This window comes from Sorex araneus, chromosome X, assembly GCF_027595985.1.
Source record: "Sorex araneus isolate mSorAra2 chromosome X, mSorAra2.pri, whole genome shotgun sequence".
Taxonomy (NCBI): domain Eukaryota; kingdom Metazoa; phylum Chordata; class Mammalia; order Eulipotyphla; family Soricidae; genus Sorex; species Sorex araneus.
Window position 1 is genome coordinate 228,907,974 of NC_073313.1, and position 17,904 is coordinate 228,925,877.

The window sequence follows — 17,904 nt, forward strand, 5'->3', positions numbered from 1 at the left end:
CCAGGGGTCAATTTCTGGCATCCCATATGGTCCCTTGAGCACCATCAGGAGTGATTCCTGAGTATAGAGCCAGGAATAACTCCTGAGAATTAATAGGTGTGACCCAAAAAGCCAAAAAAAAAAAACCTTAGAACTAAATTTCACTAATGAAAATGAGATATTTAAAAATATGAAGGCAAGAGCTAGAGAGATAGTACAGAGTTAGGGCACTTGTCTCACATACAGCTGTGGCCACAATGGTTCAAATTCCAACAATGCATGTAGTCCCTGGGCACTGCCAGGTGTGCCCTTTAGCATAGAGCTAAGAGTGGCACCTGGGCACACTGCCAGGCATGAATCACACACAAAAATATTTTGGGCTGGGCATGCAGCTCATTTTTCATGTATGATGCCCTGGTAAAGCACACATTTTTCATGGGTGATGTCCTGAATTTGATTACTGGAGGCAATACATGCAGAAATACTTTCCTTATATTTTCACAGCCATTTAAAAATTCATATTACATATACTACTATTTGTTTAGTTGTCAATGAATTATAAAGATAAGGTGAGATTTTTGTTTCTCTTGATGCAGTTGGCTTTTTTCCTAAAGAAATGAACACAGAGTTCTGATACATATAGCACAGGGATTAAGACCCTTGCCTTATAAATGGCCAACCCCAGATCAATCCCCGGCACCACATGGTCCCACGAGCACTGCCAGTAGTGATCCCCTAAGGACTGAGTCAGGAATAGCTGATGTGAACTGCTGGGTGAGATTCAAAAAACTTCCTCCCAAGTAATTAGTAATAAATTTTATTTTTAAAATCATGAGCATAAGTTCTAAAAGAGAAATCCCTTTTCAGAGTTAGCACTTGCATGGAGACCTTTCAAATAATCTATGGTGCTACATTTTGTTTTATTCTGGGGGATTGCTGGCAAGAGCATGGAGTGTCTCTGAGGACCTTCTTCGTGCCTTGGTATCTTGGGAAATTCCCTGGCTGGCCTTTCCTGTTGAAGTCAGTAGGCCATTGTTACTTCTTTGAATTCTAGGCTATAATCTGTTTTCTCCTAACCCACATGTAAAATAATAGCCACTTAAATCATTACATTAAGAATTCTTTTTAGAAATACCTACCATGTGCCAAGATAGGAAAAAAAATGTTTTCCTGTTATTTGCACCTGAGTCACAATAATAATAATAAGAAAAGACAGTCCCCAAATAGTACATCTAATCAGGAAACAAATCTGCACTTTTGACATGGAATAGGAAGCATTTTATTCTGAATGTACAACAGCTTGTATGTGGGAGCTGAACAGCTTTGATTTTAAGAAATGCCTCCTAGGTCAGAAACCCAGTCCAGGGGGTAGGGTGCTTGCCTTGCATGCTACAAATCCTGATTAAATCTTTAGCACCCAACATGGTGCCCAGAGGGATTCCTGAACATAAAGCCAGGAATAAGGCCTGAGCACTACCAGGTGTTTTTACTTATTGAAATAAATGTGATTATATATGAAGTTGCAGTGAATGTAGTGGGAAGATGAAGATCAGAGGTTTGGAGTTGGAGAGCTCTGGGTTTGAATGACAGATTAATCAACCAGTAGTAAAATTCAGAGTGAGTGACTACAACTCTGTTTTCTTACCTAAAAGTTGAAAATATTAGCAGTCTGAGAAGACTATAAAGATATTCTTTGGTTTTTTTTTTTCTTTGTGGGTCACACCCAAAGATGCTCAGGGGTTATTCTTGGCTCTGCACTCAGGAGTTACTCCTAGCGGTGCTTGGGGGACCAAATGTGATGCCAGGGATTGAACCCGGGTTGGCCACGTGCAAGGCAAATGTCCTACCCGATGTACTATTACTCTGGTCCCTATAAAGATATTCTTAATATCTTTTATTGATATGATGAATTATGTTGATTGATTTGCGAATGTTAAAATTGTTAAACCATCCTTGAATCCCTGAGATGAATCCTACTTGGTCATGGTATATGATCTTTTTGATGAGTTGTTGGATTCTATTTGCTAATATTTTGTTGAGGATCTTTGCATCTGTGTTCATTAGGGATATGGGTCTCTCATTCTCTTTCTTTGTGGTATCTCTGTCTGCTTTTGGTATCAGGGTGATATTTGCTTCATAGAAACTGCAAGTGTTTTTAATACTTCAATTTCCTGGAAAAGCTTAAAGAGAACTGGAAGTAAGTCCTCTTTAAAGATTTGGAAGAATTCACCAGTGAATCCATCTGGGCCGGGACTTTCATGCTTGGAGAAACTTTTTATTACTGTTTCAATTTCCTTGATGGTGATAGATCTGTTCAGGTATCCCAGGTCTTCTTGGCTCAACCTTGGGAGGCTATAGGAATGCCCAAAAGTAGAGAGAGTGTATGGGGAATACTGTCTGCCATGGAGGCAGGGGATGGGTGGGAAAGGGGGGGTATACTGGGGATATTGGTGGTGGAGAATGTGCATTGGTGGAGGGATGGGTGTTTGATCATTGTGTGATTGTAACCCAAAGATGAAAGTTTGTAACTATCTCATGGTGATTCAATAAAATTAAAAAAAAAGATATTCTTAATAAATTATTGGTCCACAGAACTGAACCAACTCATGAGATAAATTATTAGTTGCAACTTCATTATAAAAAATATCTACACTAAATTAAACCTGAAAACTAAGAGTATCAGAGATAAAAAGAAAACAGGTCTGAGGCCATAACTCTTCCTGGAAGCAGTAATGCCACTGTAGTGTTAAAAGAATATCAGTTTTAGAAACAGACATAGTATTGGGATATATTAAGGGAAATAATCTAGTTGATTTATGATGACCACTTCTTTTTGTGTTTTTGCTTTTTGGGTCACACCCAGCGATGCACAGGGGATACTCCTGGCTCTGCACTCAGGAATTACTACTGGTGGTGCTCGGAGGACCATATGGGATGCTGGGAATCAAACCCGGGTCGGCCGTGTGCAAGGCAAACGCCTTATCTGCTGTGCTATTGCTCCAGCCCCAAATGATGGCCATTTTTTGATGTCATAAATTTCAGAACTGAATTGAATATGCTTACATAACTTCTTTATATAGAATTTCAAATTGATTCTGAAAGAAATAGTTTTACTTTCGAGAAAACCTAATGAGTATTTTGAAAACACTCCCAGGAATGGTTTAGAATCTATCTTTCATAAAACACTTAAATAAAAATAATAAATGGAGGTTTTACCTCTCTCCTGGGAAAAGGAGAGGAGGAAGCAAATAAGGAAACATGTTTCAAAAATAATTTGAAACTTTGTGGGTGGATAAATAATACCTACCATCTCATTAGACTAAAAGAGTGGGCCTATATCTAATAAAGTTTTAAATTTCTGCTGTTGCCAGCAAGGTTGAGCATCTTTCCCTAAGTATGACTGTATGTCAAATTTCCTGCTTTTGTGATATAATGCTTATCCATTTTCATTATAACTAAATCTTTTTGTTTCCTTCTTCCTATTTTGGGGGAGTGGTAGGGCAGTGTTGGTGACAGAATACAGGGCTTCACACATGTAATGCAGAATCTTACCAGAGTTATATCTGGTACTCATTTTTTCTTAAAAATTTTTTATTATGATATACAGCGCAGAAAAAATACCATATTTGATATTTGTAATAGCACAGTTCTGTGAGAAATATGTCCAAATTGTTTTACAACCATTGGCACTATCTAGTCTCAGAATTTTTTTCATCTTTACAAACTGAAACTGTATTCACTGATCACTAATCCCAGCCTCCTCCAAACACACACATGTACACTGTTCATAGAGACAACACACATGGAGACACACACACATACCACTCAACTTTCTATCTGTGAACTGGGCTATTCTAGGTATTTCCCCCCGCCTTTTTTTTGGGCCACACCTGAAGGTGCTCAGGACTTACTCCTGGCTATGTGTTTAGGGATCACTCCTGGCCATGCTCAGGGGATGGCATGCATTGTGGTTTTGCTGGGGATCAAACCAGGGTTAGTCAAGTATGGGACAAGCACCTTAACTCCTATATTATCTCTCTGGTCTCTAGGTACTTCATTTAAGTAGAATCAAACAAAATTTGTCCTTTGTTATTGGCTTATTTCACCTAACATAATGTTTTCTATGTTTGTATTAATTGTGGATCAAAATTTAATTTCCTTAACAGTTGAATTATATTTCATTGTATACATACACCATTTTGTTATATATAAATCCCCAAAAATTGTTACATTCATTAATCCATTTATGAATTGACTCACACCTGGGTTGCATCCATTTTCTGACAAATGATACTCTTACTATTGTTGTTAGACAAGTATGTGTTTGTGTTGCTGCTTTCATTTACCTTAGGTTTCTATCAGGAAGTAAACCTGCTGAATTTTATGGTAATTCTCCTTTCCATTTCCTGAGGAATTGTAATACTGTGTCCTACAGCAGCTGCACCATTTTACATTTCCAAAAAGAGTGCACATAGGTGCTAATTTCTTCACATCCTCATCAGCACTGTGCTACTGTTTAGGTGAGTAACAGCCATCCTCATGAATGTAAAGTCCATTCACTAGTTAAAGTATTAGGCATTCAGGGTAGAGTTCATGTCAAAGTGCCCTGGTGACCCAAGTATCACCACATACTTGGTCTGGAACATCTGACACACACCTCCAAGCTGAGTATCACTTGTATCACTGAGTATCACTGAGTGTCCCTCAGTCCCCCTGAATACTGCCATGTAGGTGCTTCCCTCTCCCTGCCTGCATCACCCCCCTCCATCACCCGCTGTAAAAGTCTTAGGATTTCCAGGAATTACTACTTGTGGTGCTTGGGGCACCATAGGCAGTGTCGGAGGTCACTGGGACGGTGAGGTTACTTGAAAGGGTGGTGCCCTATCAGCTGTATTATCTCTGACCCCAAATAACTTTTATTACTCTCACTAATCTCTTTCAGTATCTTTGGTTTTTCAATTAGTATCATACGCTAATTACAGAGCAATAGTAATCTGGTCGCATGTTCTCTGTTACTGACTCATTCAGAGTGTTGCTATGAGAATACAACAATGTGTTGCTAACAGGTGACAGCCATTGTTTACACCTACTCTTTGTTGTCTGATTTTTTTTTCCCTCTTGCTAGTACTGGTATATTAGTGTGACAGATCAACTCTGGGAACACTGTTTCTTAAGGGAATAACTCATCTTATAGAGCACTAACCGTGGATACATGCAAGTGGCTTTTTAATAAAACACAGTACGTGAACAAGGAAATAAAAAAATATCAAGATACTCTCTGAGTAAGCATTTGTGCTCAACTGATGCTTTATTTGCTTAGGACAGGTCATGCCTGTGTGTATATTGTATCTATCACACCAGAGTTAAGCCTATTCCTTCTCCCTTGATAACCAAATACTTTCCCTTAACTGAGGATTCATTTTAACCTGTCAAAAATTAACAAAATGTTCACATATAAGGGAACAGGAATGAGAACTTTTAGATAATATTTGAAGTTCCCAACCATTTGCACAAAGATACATTGGTGAATTGTAATTCACAGTGGTCTTGGGGTAGACATATTTCTAAGGTCATCTGCCACGGGACCCATGCCTTTCTGTAATCCTTTTTGAGTTCAAAACCCAGAAATTGACTTGGATAATGAGCCACAGGAAAGGATGTTGCAGATGTAATTAACTCCCCTAGTTAATTAATTTAAGTTATTTAAAAGGGAGATTTTTTTTTTAAAAAGTGGGTTTAGCCTAAATAGGTGATTTTTTTTTTTCAAAGACCATCTCAGGGTCAGAGGCTTTCACTGTTACTGGATTTGAAGAAGCAAGTTGCCAGGAATTCTATAGTTGACCTGAATGGATTGTACCAGGGAGTTTAGGCAGTGCTGTTAATTAGCTGAGCCGCTCATGGGGCATGGGGATATGGTCCCATTCTGGACTGGCGACACCTGATTTCAGCTTGAGAGACACTGAGAAGATGCATGTAAGTTGGTCCTGATGCACAGAAATAGAAACAGATTCAGTAACTGTTGGAAACTTGTAGTCAATGGCTGTGCAACATCAGAAATCTATAACATGTCTTAAGATAGTGAAACAATCCAAGAAAATAAGAAGAGTGAGTCACCCTGAAGTCACCCTAAACTAGTCACCCTGAAGCCAGGAATAAACAGCACTCCCTTCACTGCCCCAGGTCACCACACAGAGAAACAGGAACTCTGCAGGTGTTTTTGCAGTTCGGATAGTCTCCTGTTCAGTAAATCTGTAAGTCAAGGGACTCTTTTCTGTAAAGACTTAGTTCTTAGCACAGAGGGGAGAACTGAACATCACCCTTTGGTTCTTTTCAATTATAAGACATAATCATCACCACTGATCCATAATTGAAGACTGTCACTTATTCCTAAATTACATCTGGTTGCCTACATCTGGTTACACAGCAGCTTTCTTCTGAACAAACTGAACAGCAACTTTGCAAAATATTTCATGAGGATGGAGAACTATGTATTGTGAAGGGGAAACTGTGCAGAAAGATTCAGTGTTTTTCCCAAGGTCAAAGCTGAGATCAGTGGCCAAATGAAGAGTAGGACATCAACATCAGATTCCGAGGGGAAGTCCACCCCTAAACTGAAAGCAATGATATTAATGCCCATGGGCTTCTTAATTAGATATTTCTGAAGCACCAGTGTTCATTTCATCCTCTTATTATGCACCGCTGTCTTTAACATTCTACAAAACTGGATACTTTTTGAGGACAGGGATTAGCAAAATAAAACTTCCAGCATTTCTGAAGTAAATGGCTTACTCATAATTGCAGTAGTTATGGGGAAAATGGTATAGATTGGTCAGTCTAGAAGTCCCTGGAAGACACCAAGGGAATTTTAGGGGGTAAAATCATGTAGTTCCATCATTGGCTCACCAGAAAGCAGAGATATTCAGAAGACTACATTGGAATGCATCAGAATCACCCACAGAGCTTGTTTACAAAGGAGATATTTTTTCCCTCACTACTCTCTGAGATCATAATTCAAAAAGTTTGAGGTGAGCCCTGGAATCTTCTTGTTATCAATTATTCCAAGGAAGTGTAATACACGTGGTCTTCATGACTGGAGAGATATCAAGCATATAAAAATGAAGATAATCTGTATGGCTATCTGCACTGGCATTCTGTGAACTTGCAAAAATTTCAAAACTCCTTATAAACAAGACGGCATTGCTAATAAGGAAATTGAGGAATAGTGTGGTTAAACAAATTGCCCAATATTTACCATCAACTTGCTGTATGAGCCAAGAACAGGGGGAAAAAAAGCAAAACAAAACACAATCCTCTGCGGCTTTTCACACCCCCTCCCCCGCCCCATTCCATGTCCTAAGAAAACTTGAGCAGAAAATAACAGGAGGGCCCTTGGACTATGTTGATATTGGCAGCAAAAGCACATCCAGCTATTCAGTCTCAATAAAAGAACATTTTTCAAATCTTTCAAAGCTAGTTACACTAAGGCTATAATGAGTTTGCCTCATTTTAATCTACACAGCCAAAACCACTCAAGGAGGGCAGGCCTGAACCCATCTTTGGGAAATCATACTGGCATCAATATAAAGGAGATTTAAAAGCCCTCGGCTGACTTAATAGATCTCTTGGTGCTTTTTTGGATTTTTCAAATGTGAACCAGGAGATCACATGACTGTTTTCTCTTTTTTCATTCAGATCTACAAGTCAATTATCCAAATCCGCTGAGCCGAAAGTACTACAAATACATCTACATTTATACATCTACATTTTCATAGACAGGTTAACTGATTAGTGTACATTTCTCTGTAAAAATGTACTTAATTTATTTTATATTTTCCCATTGGTGATTTGTTTTGGTAGCTTATAAGAACTCAAAAGATAAGGCAACTGGGGACATGGGTGGTAGGAATGTACACGTGTGGAGGGATGGGCATTGGAACATTGTATGACTGAACCCTGACCATGAATAACTTTATAACTGTGTATCTCACAGTGATTCAGTTGGGGAGAAAAAAAAAGAAAAGATAAGGCAAAGAAGAAATTAAGTCAGGATTTTAAAGAGAAAGAATAAGAGAAGGAGAAAATCCAGGGCCCATTTTAGCTATCAGGTGCTGTTCTAGAAATAAAATGTATTTGAATGTAATATATCCTTTTAAAATTTGTACTGTAATTAAAAAAAAGTGTTTCAGCAATATTTTTCTTGTGTTCAACTGGCAGTAGTGACTGAGCCTTCAGATTTCAGTTCCCTTTATTCTGTTCCCACATTTTCATTGAGTAATTATTTTAAGAACATTGAGTAAAATCAATGTTCTTGAAAATATTCTGGAAAATTGCTAGCGGATCCTGAGACATATCGCTTTTCTTTGGAAATGTGTGTTCCTAGCCTAATTTACCTGTCTGAATCTGACCTATCTGAAAGTTTGTCCCCATATTTCCCCCTAAGGAAATCTGATATGCTTGCACTTGTAGCTGTGGGGGTCACTGGAGGAAGGAACAGCATTTATTTGGAGCTGGGCTGTGCAAAGAAGCAGAGCAGGGCTCTGGGTCCACTAATTCAATGCTCATTAATTCATTACCCCACAAGAGTTCAGGAAGTCCCACAGCCCTTTCAGCCTAGAAGTCAATTTTTATATTCCTCCTCAAATATCTTATTTTGAAAGCTTGTCCTTCCAAGACAAAGCACCCTGATTAAGAATAATTTTCAATATATAATACATATCATTTATTCACAAACTGTACTGCTGCAAGTCAGCTATCGAGCTGTACCCCAGTAGATGAGAATGAAAGGTCTGATTTCTACCCACAAAAATACACACGTTGACAAAAAAGTATGAGGGCCAAAGCACAATACAAAAAAGTATTGTGGGTAAATGAGATCCTCTAAAGTTGTGCATTCTGTACTTTGTACCAGGTGATGTGCTGTGGCCACGGGCCCAGTCTACCTTTGGCACTGCTTATCAATCCAGAAGCCCTAGCCCATGGCTGCATTGTTTAATTAATCTCAAGGAGTCATGTGGACTATTAGTGATCCCGTACAGAAGTAACACAATGAGTTACAAGTCTGCTCAGGAAAATCAAAAAGGCTTTTTATAGGAACACTATCTGTGCCAAGTCTAGAAGGATCTGTAGGAGTCTAGGATTCTTCTGGATCAACACAAAGAATGTTTAGAGGACTGTCCAGAAGTGTGAGGAATTGATTCTCCATCAGGAAATTAGAAAAGTGCTTACGTGGCAGGAGTTAAGTACCTTCAGCTGAAGGCAGAGCCACTTCAGGAAATGGGGCATGTTCATGCAAAAACCTTTCCATTTATGGGGCTAGAGCAATAGCCCAGCGGGTAGGGCGTTTGCCTTGCATGCGGTTGCATGTTGGTTGCATGCGGCCAACCCAGGTTCAATTCCCAGCAACCCGTATGGTCCCCCAAGCACCGCCAGGAGTGATTCCTGAGTGCAGACCCAGGAGGAACCCCTGTGCATCGCCGGGTGTGAACCAAAAAGGAAAAAAAACAAACCCTTTCCATTTATTCCATGGAGAGAGTAGAGCTTGTATGAAAGTAAGAGAGCAAAAGAGCAATCAAGGGATAGGAAATTGAGAAAATGGGTAGGGGATAGATGCTGAATAAGCACAAGAAATCCAAAGTTGGGGCTGGAGCAATAGTACAGCGGGTAGGGCGTTTGCCTTGCAAGAGGCCAATCCAGGTTCGATTCCCAGCATGCCATAATGTCCCCTGAGCACTGCTAGGGGTAATTCCTAAGTGCAGAGCCAGGAGTGACCCCTGTGCATCGCTGGGTGTGACTCAAAAAGAAAAAAAAATTCAAATTTAATAATGACACTAGGTGACAAAAGATCAGTGAAAATAATCAGTGATTGTTTCGTTAACCTGGGTAAATTTACTAATAAAGATGTAACTTTTACTAGGATTTAAGAAATACACATAGTTCTTTAATAAATCCATGAATGCCTTCATGGACCATGAATTTTAGAGCAAGAATTCCTAGATAAGTCTAGTTCACAAATACTTTAGTTATCTGCGGTGCATAGCGCATCCCCGACCATCACCAGGTTTTCATTAAAAGTAAGCCAATGGAAAGAAATTTGAAGGCACTCATGACCCTCACTACTCATTTGTCATATGCCATAAGGTGGCCAATGTTGATTGTATGTTTGAATATTTTTTCCTTCTCTGTCCTTTAATGCACACATAAACAGAGATCAATTGATATCCTCTACAAGATTTTGAAGACAGTAAACACATGGTTTTGATTCCTCTGCTCCTCTCGGAGAGCCCGGCAAGCTACCGAGAGTATTCTGCCCACTCGGCAGAGCCTGGCAAGCTACCTATGGCATATTCGATATGCCAAAAACAGTAACAAGTCTCACAATGGAGACGTTACTGGTGTCTGCTCAAGCAAATAGAGGAGCAGCGGGATGACAGTGACAGATTTGTTTAAATGTTTTGTTCTAAAATCTTGATTTCAGAACTCACCTTGATTTCAGAACTCACCTTGATTAAAATAGCATACATATTTATAAAGTGTGAAATGTTGTTACAGTGGGAAATCCTGAATTTAACATAAGTTTATGGATAACTGGCAAAATAAATTCTTTTAATTATGCATTTAAGGTAACCTAACCTGGAAAAAAGATTAAGAGCATATAGTTTTTAAATGTAAGAAGACAGGGGCCAGATAAATAGCTCAACAGGCTGGTGGGCATGCATTGCATGTGGGAGACCTAAGTTCAACCCCCAGCACCACATGGTCCCGAGCACTGCCAGAAGTAACTCCTAAACACTGAGATGAGAGTAGTTTGATACCTCTGGTACAAACTACCAAATAAAATAAACCCAGGGCTGATGAGATATCACAGTGACTAGGTGTTTACCGTGAAGGCAATCGACCCAGGTTTGATTTCAGGCACTACATATGATCCTCTGAGGACCACGAGGACCACCAGGGCTGATTCTTGAAGACAGAGCCAGGGATAAGCTCTCAGCACAGCCACATGTGGTTGAAAAACAAAGTAAACAAAATAAACTAATGGGCTTGGCTGGGAAGATGCTTGTCCCAGACATGACCGACCTGGGTTTGATCCCTGGCACCCCATATAGTTCCTGGAGCCTGCCAGGAGTAAACTCTGTGCAGAGCCGAGTGAGGGCCAAGACAAAACAAACAAAAAACCTAATGGAAGAAAGCACAGAAAAAAATAGTTCTAGAATGAGAAATCTTAAAGGCCAAACAAAATACAAAAAATATCCCACGGTATATTTTTTCTATACCTAAAGATTATAAGATAGCATCCCAATTCTAAAAGGTAGATATTAGAAATAACAGTAATAATGGAAATGTACTGATTGAATAATGTACTAAAACCACATTTCAAGTACTTTCTATATTTCATTTACTCTTCAAAATAGCTTTGTCAGATAACTACTGGTATGTGTCTCAGTTGCTTAGATGAGAATACATATAAACAACAGCGACTTTGGCATTATATTGTCTCGTGTGATTTAGAGTCATATCTCAAATTGAAGAATTTACTAAAAACTATATTTGCTAATTACCAATTAAGTGGGCTGGAGTGATAGTACAGCGATAGGGCGTTTGCCTTGCATGTGGCCAACCTGGGTTCGATTCCTCCGCCCCTCTTGGAGAGCCCAGCAAGTTACCAAGAGTACCTCATCTGCATGGCAGAGCCTGGCAAGCTACCTGTGGTGTATTCAATATGCCAAAAAACAGTGACAACAAGTCTCATGATGGAGACATTACTGGAGGCCGCTTGAGCAAATCCATGAGCAACGGGATGACAGTGACAGAGATCAATTATGTGCCAGGACTCAGCACTACTCAAGAAATATGATTTTCAGCAGGGTTGTGTGCTAGAGGGGCAGATGATAATCAAGCCAATAGATAATCACAGGACTGACTTATGAGAAGGACTTAGTGTGTGACAGAACTACAGGTACAGTGGGATAGAGACCTACACTACAGGGCTTTGTCTGAAGGGACAACTGAGTGGCGTTCTTTGGGACAAAAACTGTCCTAGTCACAGGAAGAGCGAACATCAAGAAAGGTCCAGTAGCAAGTCTGAGAATCCTGAGGTGGAAGTGGGTTTGATTCTGAAGAACAGCAACAAGGAAGCCAGTGATTGAGCAAGTCAGGGGAGTGTGTGTGTTCTGAAGTTAGTCCTGATAGGCCTGAGCAGGCCAACCAGCTGGCAGACCTTATAAGGTGCTTTGATTCCTCTCACTGAAGGGTATATGCAGGGCACCAAGACACTCATGAGATTTCAAAAGATCATTCTGATTCCTAAGTGCTGAATGAACTAGAGGATGTACAAAAAGTAGCAGGGGCTAACCAGGAGAATGCTGAATAATCCAGTTAAGAGGTGCTGGTGTAGTAGACTAGAACAGTGGGAAAGAAATGGACCCAAATTAATTTTTACTCAAGGCCAAAGAAAGGCGAATGGTCACTCTGTAATAGTTCTGGAGTCTGTCACTCACAAATGCACCCTTGAAACTATGACTAGGGAAGCAGCTCTTTAGCACCATTAGCAGGTGTGACTTGGACTGTTCCAGCTTCTGCTGTTAGCAGCAATTACATCTCGCTTCATTCTATTACAAAAGCACATATTCTTTCAAGAGTTTCACATTATACAGTAATTACCGGAGTCCATTTTTGGACACATTGGATTTTTATGATAATTTTACTCACTTCCCAAAGTAAAAGACCAATTCAAAAGGCATAGTAAATTTAAGGAATTTTAATAAGGTAATAATTCCAGTCATTACTGGCCCGTTTTTGTTAGCACATGCTGATTCAGTGGTAGAATAAAATAAAACTTTTAAATATTACTGGTATGTGGTGAGAACTGAGTGGGATGAAGCGGAGAAAAGAGTTGAGGAGGGCCTTTTACAGAGACTGAACTATGAATCAGACTACTAGAGGAGAACCAACTGCCAATTCCCTCTCAAACCATAAGCCACCACAGCTGACCAGAAGTTTCTGGGGCGTTGGAGAGACCACAGAGGAAGGCCCCCCAAGGAAACAGAAAAGAGGAGGCTCAGTGGACAATGCTGTCTGTACTAGAGGAAAAAACCCTAAATTATTGATCACACCATAGACAATATGATATCTACAATGGCAATATTTATGACAAAGATTTCCATGATCAGTGATATTTGATAAACAAAAAGTGTGTCATGAACAATAAATATAGTAAGACTATTTTTTCATTTAATTTCTGTTTTAAGTTTAATTAAAAAAATTATTTTTGTGGTGCCGGGATCAAAGTCAAGGCCGCACATGAGAAGAATATCTTCTACTACTGAGTCAATTTCCACCTCCTTGTAGTTTTGCTTTTAAATGTGTCTTCTGTGTGTAGTGAGAAGAAATATACTCCAAAATGTTTCAGAGGTGGATATATATAAATATGTACTTATAAACTAACACTCTCACACACATATAATTCTTGACATTTTGAGAAAAAATTTTATAAGAAAAAAGTAGTTTTAGAAATGAAAAACTGCCATTATTTAAAAAGTAATTTTATCTTTGAAAATTCTAGTTCACTGAAAACAAATGTTTCCTAGAGCACTGGAATACAGAAAATAAAAACTCTAGATTAGGGAAGTAGTAAGAGGGGAAAGGATGAGGTGGACGGGACATAACACAGGGGTATGGGTCAGGTGTCTTAGAGACTTTGGTGTTGATGAGGTAATACATCACGACCATAAAATATCAACAACACTGGAAACACATGACCTTAGCTATAATAAGTGAAAAGAAAGAAAAGATTCTAGACGTCAAGTCTTGAAGTACCCATTTCATAATTAACTCAGCTTATGCCATTGTTTTGCTCATGATAATCTTAGACACAGCCATTTTCTAAAACTTGTTTTTCCTCTTTCGTAAAATCCACACTCCCCCATCAGAACTGCAGCTCTCCAGCTTCTCTCAGCTCAATCCCATCATCCAACTTGGCAAGAACCTCAGGGCAGTGCAGAGAAACTCTACTCCGCGCCTGGAGAGAGGAGTCACCCTGCATTATCCAGGTTGGCAAGTCGGCAGTTGGTTTCTTGGAATGTTTAAGAGCAATTGCTGTGAAGTGAATTTCCTCTCCCATACAAGTCCCTCAGAGTACCATAGGATAGGGAATCCACAGAGATGCAAAACAGAGTTGACCACCAACCACGAAGCTGAGGAAGTGCAGTAACGCATTCAGGCTCCAAGTCTCCCTGGAGGCAACCATCTGCTGCCATCATCATTTATCATCTGGGTCTCTACTTACTGTTACCACAAGAGAGCAAAAGGAGCCATGGATCCCACTTGTGCTGGCTTCAGATAGAACCATCTATACTTTAATATACTTCTTGGCCCATGCTGTGAGCAGTGCTACTCACTGCTGGGAAATCTGAGAAAACATGTTTGCTTGCTTAAAAGGCCAAAAGGCTTTCAATCATCCAAGATTAGAGACACTTAAGATACCCTCCAATTTTCCTGGACTGCTTATCCTCATGCTTTGTAGCCACTTCCAACCCTCAAGGGTATAGCTTCCTAGATGATGCAGACTTTTTAAAGATGGGTTTTTAAGTAATAAGGACATCAGGGCTGGAAGACAGTACAGTGGTTAGGGTGCAATCCTGGGTTTGATTCCAGGTAACACCATATGGTCCCCTGAGCAGCACTGCAGTGTGCAGCCCTGGAGGGCCCCAGCACCTCAGGGTGGCCCGGATATCCCTGGCACTCCAGAGCCCAGAGGCATCACATCTTTAGACCCTTACACTGAACTGATCACTCATTTGGCTGGAAATCATAGGTGGGGCCTCTGGAATACCGAATGCATGACTTGGCAGATCCCCACCCCCAAAAGACATAAAGACATAAAGACATATATCCGTTTCATGTCCAGCATGAGCAAGATCATATTTAAAATGCTAAACTTCTTACATAAGAGAAAGACAAAGCAGCACATTGAGACTCATCAGTTGGAGACAAGCCAGACCTTCAGTGCTATAGCTTAAACCTTGCAGGAAATAGCAGAAAAAATGGCTTTAGGGTATCAACTCTGATGGCAGGGCACCCCTCCTGCCACATAATCAAAGATTTGCTAATATAATCTCCTTAGTACAGAGATAATCTTACACATTTTTTTAAATGACTAAGTAACACTTCATGTTTCATAAAAAGGCATAGACAATGGTACCAGGGAAGAAATCACTTGTGATAAAAGTGCATGGTCATACAATGAAGTTCTTTTTATTTTATTTTTCCCTCTAACTGTGCTTTCTTGATAGAACTTATTTGACTAGTTATAGTCATGTGGTAGCTTACCAAAAATCCAGGGCAAAACAATAAAAACCCAAAGTGAATGCATTTCCTCTGAAGTTTTCATTTACACGATCTCACTCACCTGTAGCAGATACAGCATTGTTATATTTACAGAGATGGGTTCTAAGCTCAGGATCACATAAGTAGTGCATCATAGGCTTAGATCTTCACTCATTCCTTTTAACTCGCGTTATAAAAATCGACCAACTATGAAGTAGTATGGCTAAGGAGTTCTTTTCTCTTATCAGTCTAAAAAGTTAAGGCTTGCTATAGAAAGGGTATGAAAATAGGGTGCCTGGTGTCTCATTCTTTTCTTTTATTTACTACCTTCATAGTTTCTTTTATTTTATGTTCTTTTATAATTTGGGTAAATTATAATCTTAAATAAATTTAATATATGACATAAAGTCTAAAAAACTAGCCGGAAGTCATAAAGAAAAGAAAGAAAGAAAGAAAGAGAGAGAGAAAGAAAGAAAGAAAGAAAGAAAGAAAGAAAGAAAGAAAGAAAGAAAGAAAGAAAGGAAGGAAGGAAGGAAGGAAGGAAGGAAGGAAGAAAGAAAAAGAAAGAAAGAAAGAAAGAAAGAAAGAAAGAAAGAAAGAAAGAAAGAAAGAAAGAAAGAAAGAAAAAAAAGAAAACAATGCCTGTTATCCAACCCTGTGTATGTAACAACAGTGAAGAACTTGACCATTTATTAGTTAGCAAATGACCTCCCAGGAAAAGTAGAAAATGAATTTATCCTGACCCTCAAGAATCTCTGGCCAATTCAGGAACCTGTTGGTATTATTTCTTGCTCTATTAAATCTCACAAGCCCCACACCCTGACTTGTTTGCAGTTGAGGAAAGTGAAGTCCAGGGATTAAATGCTGTTTCAGGTTCCAGAATTAGCTAGTAGCAGAAGTGGGTCTAGAGCCCAGGTCTTCTAAGTCCCAACTGTGGGCTTTTCAAGAGGCTGCTGCATGATCCATGTTACTGATGACACTGAGAATCACAGCGGCAGACACCACCAACTGAATGCTTGCTCAGGGCCAGTTTCAGCAGTAAAGGTTCTACATGAAAAATTACATGTAATCCTCAGAGTTGCAAACCTATATACAGATAAGGAAACAGGCTTGGAAAGATATAGCAACTTTTCTTTTGCTCTAGTGCTGGCCATTGCTGTTCAACTCCCGCATGTATTTACTCCAAATACTACAACAGTGCAACAGTAAAGTTATTTTATTTATTTATTTTTTATTCTAAGAAAACATACCATCTTATTGTGAATGAGAATACAACATAGGAAGCATTCACACAGATTTAAAGCCCAAATGATATAGGATAAAAAGGTATAAGGTACATTTACAAGATCCTCATGCTTTTTAGAAAATATTATGGTCATTTTTAGTGGTGATGGGATTCTAAGTAGTTCACTGTCAATCAACCAATCACTGTCATCCCGTTGCTCATCGATTTGTTCGAGCGGGCAACAGTAACGTCTCTCATTGAGAGACTTATTGCTACTGTTTTTGGCATATCCAATATGCACAGGTAGCTTGCCAGGCTCTGCCGCACCAGCTCGATACTCTCAGTAGCTTGCCAGGCTCTCCAAGAGGGACAGAGGAATCTGCTGCGTGAAAGGCAAATGCCCAACTGCTGTGCTATCGCTCTAGCCCTGACTCTAAGTAGTATTACTATAAAATTAAACCAGAGCTTCTAGGATACATATCAGAGTCACCCTTCTGAGATGATGGCAATGCTGCTTTACTGAAGCTAAGAAATGCTTAGATTGATCACCTTTTTTGCTTATGTATGGGTAAGTTTTTGATATGAGCAGAAAATCTTTTTTCCCTTTCAACTCCCGCATGAGAAAGGCAAACAGAGACTCATTCATTCTAAAAAACTTTTTCACTGTCCTACAATTAAAAACAGTATCCCAAGTGCATATATGCTGAAGCTCTCCCCAGTGACAATAAAGAAGTGTTTTTTTTTTTTTTTTTTACCTCGGAAGAGCAGTGATCTTCCCCCACTTTTCCACGCAGAATCTTCTTGGGCCATTACTCCCTCGGAGAGAAGCAAATCCTTCATAGGGAATGCTGGATGTGCCCGTAACGAACTAGCAACCCAAGAAAACAGGAGAAGGTAATTACAGAGACCCATGGCCAGCAAAGACCTGTGGCATTTCCATGCAGACCCCTGGGGAAGAGCAACAGGCTTGCTCGGAGGAAATCTTAGGATAACATTTTACAGGTTTGAAACAACCACAGGCTGAGATTCTGACCACGTACCGGAGGACCTTATTATAGATGGACAGTTCATTATGAAGGGAAGGGGGCATGGAAAGCTGGAAGACAATAACGCACTCTACAGCTATCCAGTTAAGCTACTTTAATTTCGTATTATTGTTAAGAAATGTAAAAGTATCATTTAATTTCAGCCCATCCATGAGCCTGCATATTTGGGGACCAGATATCTGATCAAAGGGCCTTATATTCAAGTACTTATCAATATCCAGAGGGTTCATTTTCTCATGTAGATATTTTTTTAGATGCACCCAACTGGCAATAGTCCTCTAGAAACAGGAGAAAAATGAATATGGTTTATCAATTTTTGAACTTCCTTGA

The 17,904-nt window shown here is 39.5% G+C and overlaps 1 protein-coding gene across 6 annotated transcripts in view; it reads right to left on the reverse strand.

Moving 5' to 3' along the window:
- Positions 1–17,904, reverse strand: part of HECW2 (HECT, C2 and WW domain containing E3 ubiquitin protein ligase 2) — a 396,920-nt gene that overhangs the window by 6,568 nt on the left and 372,448 nt on the right. For all 6 annotated transcript variants that reach the window (XM_055120479.1, XM_055120478.1, XM_055120481.1 and 3 more), the window contains one exon: positions 17,284–17,396. In XM_055120479.1, the coding sequence (XP_054976454.1) occupies positions 17,284–17,396 (113 nt within the window). The remainder of the gene's footprint in view (positions 1–17,283; positions 17,397–17,904) is intronic.